Here is a 6,493-nt window from a genome sequence, read left to right as displayed (position 1 = left end):
CCCCCCCACACACGCGCCAAGACCAACTGAAGTTCGTCCTCGTCCCAACTCGCCGAGGGACAAGAAACAGAGAAGAACCGGCCGGGTGGACTTTACCACAAGCGACCACCGAACGGTAACCTGCCGAATGCCCGCCCGCGCGCGCGCCCCCGTCCGCCAAAACGATCACCACTTAGACTTGTCGCTTCGTTTTTTACACGTTAAAAAAACAAAACAAAGATAAAGGGAACATTGATTGTCTCGCCATGGGGAATTTCGGTAAGAAGATGAGAAAAAGTCTGTTTTTAGTGTTTTTTTGGGGGGGTTCTGTGACGTCACGCGAGCCCCCAAGTGGGGACAGGAGACGCATTTGAATGGCAGGGAGTCAAAAAATGTGGTCATCATCCCAGCGGATGCCGCCATTCATCGTGGTCGCATTTGTCTCATTCTTCATTCGTTCATTCATTCATTCATGGGATGAACACGTGGGACGGGCTATGACGTCACACGTTTCTTTTTTCCCATCCAAAACAATAATAATAATAATAATTTAGAAGCACCTTTTAAGGTCACTTTAAAGTCACAGGATCATTATTTTTTGCGGGTGAGCAGCGGCAGCCATATGCGCCAGCGTTCACTCAACCCGGAAGTAACTCAAATAGATAGAAAGCTAGCTAGCTAGCTAATAGATAGCCAATAGATAGCTAGATAGATAATAATAATAACCCATTTCATTGATAAGCGCCTTTCAAAACTCTCAAGGTCACTTTACAGTAACAGGAGCAGTTTTTCTGTGGGTGAGCAGCGGCAGCCACACGCGCCAACGTTCACTAAACCCGGAAGTAACTCAAATAGCTAGAAAGCTAGCTAGCTAGCCAAGAGTTAGCTAATAATCACTCAACCCGGAAGTAACTCAGATAGATAGAAAGCTAGCTATCTAGCTAAGAATTATCTAATAATCACTCAACCCGGAAGTAACTCAAATAGCCAGAAAGCTAGCTAGCTAGCTAAGCGTTAGCTAATAATCACTCAACCCGGAAGTAACAAAAATCGATAGAAACCTAGCGAGCTAGCTAAGAGTTAGCTAATAATCATGCAACCCGGAAGTAACTCAAATAGATAGAAGGCTAGCTGGCTAGCTAAGATTTAGCTAATAATCACTCAACCCGGAAGTAACTCAAATAGATAGAAAGCTAAGCTAAGAGATAGATAGATAGCCAGATGTGCCATATAGCTAATAGCTAGTTAGCTACATAGATAGCCAGGTAGCCAGACAGCTAATAGCTAGCTAGCTAGATAGCCAACCAATAGCTAAGAGATAGCAAATAGCTAGCTAGCTAGATAGCCAGATAGATAGCTGGATAAAATGAGCTAAAAAACAAACCGAATTTGCATTTGAGCGCTTGCCGTAGCCCGCCTTGACAATTTTTGAGGGGGAAATCTCTTTTCGTGAAGCCATGTGAGCCTCCTAAGGGATTTTTCAACCCCCCCCACCCCGCAACCCCCCCTGAACATGTGACACATTTCAGTCTCGCTAGCTCACAGCCAAGCTAAAAAAAAAACAACAACAACAACCAACTTTGGATTTGAAGGTTTGAGATGAGCGGGGGTCCCGTTGCTGCCGCCACCGCCGGGCTGGTCCTGCTCCGGGTTCTGGTCCTGGTGGTCCTGGTGTCCGGGTACACCTTGGACGTGGACCAGGCGCTGCGCTTCGACGGCGCTCCCGCCTCCATGTTCGGGTACTCGGTGCTGCTCCACCAGCACGGGAAACGCAGCTGGTGGGTGGCCGGACGTCTGCTCCCGGGGGGCTGAAGGTGGTGGTGGCCAGGGTTAGCGTCCATTCCTTATCTGTGCGTGTGTGTCTCAGGTTGGTGGTGGGGGCTCCAGTGGACAATGCTTCTTCTTCATCTTCTTCATTGTCTCCGGGTGCCGTTTACCGTTGCGCCATCGCGACAGAGCAACCGAACTGCCGACGGATGCCCGCCGGTAAATTTTGCTGTCACTGACGCCTTCCGATTCCCAAAACGATTCCATTTGAAATTTTTGGTTCGGACTTGAGAAAGCATCAGAGAATTTTGATTTGCTTCCATGGGCCCAATAAAATGATGCGGGGGTCCAGATTTGGCCCCCGGGCCTTGGATTGGACACCAGTGATCGAAGGAATTAGCCAGCTAGCATAATAATAATACATTTCTTTTCTAAGCACCTTTGAAAACTCTTAAGGTCACTTTACAGTCAAAGGATCAGTTTTTCTGTGGGTGAGCAGCGGCAGCCACACACGCCAGCGTTCAATCAACCCGGAAGTAACTCAAATAGATAGAAAGCTAACCAGCTAGCTAATAGACTAATAGATAGAATAGAATAGCCAGATGCGCCATAAAGCTAATAGCTAGTTAGCTACACAGCTAGCCAGATAGCCAGTCAGCTAATGGATAGCTAGCTAGATAGCCAACCAATAGCTAATAGATAGCTAGCTAGGGAGCCAGCTAGATCGCTAGACATCTGGATAGCTACATAAATAAAAAGAAGTGAAGAGAGGAAAAAAAGATATAAGAATAAAGTAAGAATAGGAAGTGAGATAATTAGCTCGCTCGCTAGATAGCTTGATTGATGAGCATGGAATTTCACAAATCGGCAGGCCGAATAAAATGATGTGGCGGGCCAGATTTGGCCCCCGGGCCTTGAATTGGACACCTGTGATCTAAGGGATTAGCCAGCTAGCTGAATAGGAAGAGAGATAACTAGCTTGCTCGCTTGCTAGCTCATTCGCTCGAAAGCTGAGCATGGAATTTCACAAGTTGGCAGGCCGAATAAAATGATGTGGTGGGCCAGATTTGGCCCCCGGGCCTTGAATTGGTCACCTGTGATCTAAAGGATTAGCCAGCGAGCTGAATTGTAATAGCGATAACTAGCCCGCTAGCTATCTCGCTCGCTAGCTAGCTCAATAGATGAACGTGGAATTTTGTGATTTGCATCGGCGGGCCGAAAAAAATGATGTGGCGGGCCAGATTTTGCCCCCGGGCCTTGACTTGGACACCTGTGATGCACATAACAGCCATTTTTTTTTTGCGCCGGCGCAGACGTGACGCAGTGCGGGAAGACGTGCTCGCCCGAGAGCGACCACCAGTGGTTGGGGGTCAGCCTGTCGCGACAACCCGGCCAGCGCGGTGGCGAGGGAGGGCACGTCCTGGTCGGTACACCAGACCAATGGTCAATCCTATCGTAAATTGCCTTTTTACCAATAACCCCCACCCTTTTTTTCGATTGTGTGGCTGTGATTGGTCGCCGCCGTTGGCCCGCAGGCGTGCGCGCATCGCTGGAAGAACGTGTTCTACTCCAGGAACGACGGGCAGAACAACAAACTGCCTCACGGCCTTTGCTATCGCTACGACGATAGCTTGACGCAGGCGCAGGCTATCATCCCCTGCTACAGAGGTACGCCACCCGTTTGACGGATCTTGGAAAGTTCCAAAAAAACTCTAACGGGCCTTCAAACACGGATTTTGCCGCACTTGTGAAATGCCGTTTTTGGAAGCTAACGTTTAGCATGCTAGCTCTTCATGTGTGTTTGCGTGGCAGACCACCAGAGGAAGTTTGGCGAAGAGTACGGCTCCTGTCAGGCTGGAATGGCCAACCGACTGGCTCAGGTGACAACCACGTGGCCAATCCAGGTCGAAAGGTCGACCTCGGTGACCCGGATGCAGCTATCGGAAAGAAAATGTCTGGCCGTTGTGTTGTCCTGACCAGGACCTGATCATCATGGGCGCTCCGGGGACGTCGTACTGGACGGGGTCCGTGCTGGTATTCAACATGTCCAGCGGCGTCATGTCCGTCTACCTGGACGACGACGGCTCGGTGGGCTTCGGAAGCTATTTGGGTGAGTCAACTGCTCTGGGGTGGCGACGCCCACCGGTAAGTTGGGGTACAGTGATACCTCGGTTTACGAACCCCTTGGCTTACGAACTTTTTGGTTTACGAACGTTAAATTTATGAAAAATTTACCTTGGCATAGGAACCTTTTTTCAGGATACACACGGAGCGCCACAATGAGTGATGTGTCGTTCGCGAACGAGCCCATTCTTCTAACAACAAAATGGCAGTCGGCTTGTTTTGGTCCTCTATTCCCCGCCCCGGTCTTCGGTTAAAGCCAAGTGATTGGTCAAGAACGCAGCAGTGAGGGGAGGTGATCTGAACATAAAAGAGATAGGCAGACGACACTGAGAGAGTTTCAACTTTGATAGTTCAAAGGCAGAGTGTAGACTGCAAGGTTAAAATATCCAATCAATCAGGCTCCACAAACAACCCGCACAAGCCATCTGTACACTTGATGCAAAAAGCTATCAACGCAGCTAAACAGAACACAATTGATGAGGAACTAGATAAAATTATCGCAGAGAAAGCACCTACAAGGGATCATTCCTCAAGACGTTCCTCATTAAGTGTTTAATGCTGAGGAAACCGGCCACTCCATTTCATCAAGCCATCAAAAAGGTCAATAAAACGACTTTATTATACAGTACAGTTTATTTCTTTAATTATAACACCATAGCACATTTATTATACATAAAATAAAAAAGATATATTTTGTGTAGTTTTATGTCTTAGAAAATTAGAAAGTAGAAAATTATGTTTTATGGGCACCTGGGAACGGATTATTCTCATTTTAATGGTTTCTATAGGCAATTATTTTTTGGGATACACACTTTTCGCCTTACACACTCTGTCTGGGAACCAATTATGTTCGTAAACTAAGGTATCATTGTACTTCAAAACCCAGGTCCAAATTTGCCCCCCTAGCATCCAACCCCCCCCCGAAATGCAACATGAGCTCCCGCTAACTGGCCCTGAAACGTCACAAGTTTGCCGAGTACACAACGGGGGCCTTGGCGCTATGCTAACAGCTGCTCGGAGACACGCTCAAGGATGTCACTGCCTTTGACGTCAAGTTAATCATTTGCGGCGCTGTTTGTTTTTGACGGGGGGGGCTCAACCAGCATATGACGTTAGCGGTTGTGGCCGCTAACGTTCCATCCATTTGTTTTTCAGCCTCATGATGCTCGTAATTAGCTTGAAGATGCTAGTTATTAGCCTAATTCTGTTTTTTTGGCTTCAAATGCTTGTAATTAGCATCAGAATGCTCGTTATTAGCGAACAAGCGTTGTAACTATCCCAATATTTGTTGACATTTTATTGTGATGATTTGTTCAATTGAAATAAAATGGGCATTTTGTATGTTTCAGGCTACTCAGTGGATGCCGGGCACTTCCTGGATGCTACAAGCTTGGAGGTGGTGGGGGGTGCCCCCCAATACAACCAGAGGGGAAAAGTAAAGCGATTATCACCCCCCACCCCCTCCAAAAAAAGATATCTCGCTGTCTAGCTAGCTATTTAGCTATCTACCTAGCTATCCACCTAGCTATCAAGCTATCTAACTATATATCGAGCTAACTATCTGTATATCTAGCTAACTGTTTATCTATCTAGCTAAATATATTTGTAGCTAACTATCTATGTAACTAATTATCTAGCTAACTATCTATGTAGCTATCTATCTAGCTAACTATCTATCTAGCCAGCTAATTATCAATCTAGCTAACTATCGATCTAGCTATCTGTGTAGCTAACTATCTATGTAGCTATCTAGATATCTAACTATCTAGCTAGCTATCTATGTAGCTAACTATTTATCTATCTAGCCACCTAACTATCTATGTAGCTATCTATCTAGGCAGCTAACTATCTATGGAGCTAACAATCTATCTATGTAGCTAGCTAACAATCTATCTATGTAGCTACCTAGCTAACAATCTATCTATCTATCTATCTATCTATCTATCTATCTATCTATCTATCTATCTATCTATCTATCTATCTATCTATCTATCTATCTATCTATCTATCTATCTATCTATCTATCTATCTATCTATGTAGCTATCTAGATATCTATCTATCTAGCTATCTATGTAGCTATCTATCTATCTATCTATAACTATCTATCTACCTAACTATCTATGTAGCTATCTATCTATCTATGGAGCTAACAATCTATGTAGCTAGCTAACAATCTATCTATGTAGCTACCTAGCTAACAATCTATCTATCTATCTATCTATCTATCTATCTATCTATCTATCTATCTATCTATCTATCTATCTATCTATCTATCAGCTATCTCTCTAGCTAGCTATCTATGTAGCTATCTAGATATCTATCTATCTAGCTATCTATGTAGCTAACTATATATCTATCTAGCTAACTATCTATCTCGCCACCTAACTATCTATGTAGCTATCGATCTAGGCAGCTAACTATCTATGGAGCTAACAATCTATGTAGCTAGCTAACAATCTATCTATGTAGCTACCTAGCTAACAATCTAGCTAACAATCTATCTATCTATCTATCTATCTATCTATCTATCTATCTATCTATCTATCTATCTATCCATCAGCTATCTCTCTAGCTAGCTAACTATCTATGTAGCTATCTATGCTTTTTTTCCCAAATTTAATT

At 44.9% G+C, this 6,493-nt stretch overlaps 2 protein-coding genes across 3 annotated transcripts in view; one reads left to right on the top strand and one right to left on the bottom strand.

Annotated features, from left to right (window-relative positions):
* The window catches only part of itga4 (integrin alpha 4), a 15,294-nt gene continuing 8,801 nt past the window's right edge, over positions 1-6,493 (top strand). The window contains exons 1-8 of the mRNA XM_089002695.1: positions 1-115; positions 1,572-1,757; positions 1,847-1,965; positions 3,060-3,169; positions 3,282-3,414; positions 3,559-3,626; positions 3,727-3,856; positions 5,220-5,305. Of these exons, the coding sequence (XP_088858821.1) occupies positions 1,579-1,757; positions 1,847-1,965; positions 3,060-3,169; positions 3,282-3,414; positions 3,559-3,626; positions 3,727-3,856; positions 5,220-5,305 (825 nt within the window). The 5' untranslated portion in view covers positions 1-115; positions 1,572-1,578. The remainder of the gene's footprint in view (positions 116-1,571; positions 1,758-1,846; positions 1,966-3,059; positions 3,170-3,281; positions 3,415-3,558; positions 3,627-3,726; positions 3,857-5,219; positions 5,306-6,493) is intronic.
* The window catches only part of cerkl (CERK like autophagy regulator), a 27,213-nt gene continuing 24,586 nt past the window's right edge, over positions 3,867-6,493 (bottom strand). Inside the window, exon 13 of one of the 2 annotated variants that reach the window (XM_089002697.1) lies at positions 3,867-4,167. In XM_089002697.1, the coding sequence (XP_088858823.1) occupies positions 3,967-4,167 (201 nt within the window). In that variant the 3' untranslated portion in view covers positions 3,867-3,966. The remainder of the gene's footprint in view (positions 4,168-6,493) is intronic. The other variant, XM_089002696.1, reaches the window with a different exon arrangement.

This window comes from Hippocampus bargibanti, linkage group LG08 (genome assembly GCF_051943395.1).
Source record: "Hippocampus bargibanti isolate YZ-2025 linkage group LG08, ASM5194339v1, whole genome shotgun sequence".
NCBI lineage: Eukaryota > Metazoa > Chordata > Actinopteri > Syngnathiformes > Syngnathidae > Hippocampus > Hippocampus bargibanti.
This window is presented reverse-complemented; position numbering and strand designations above follow the sequence as displayed.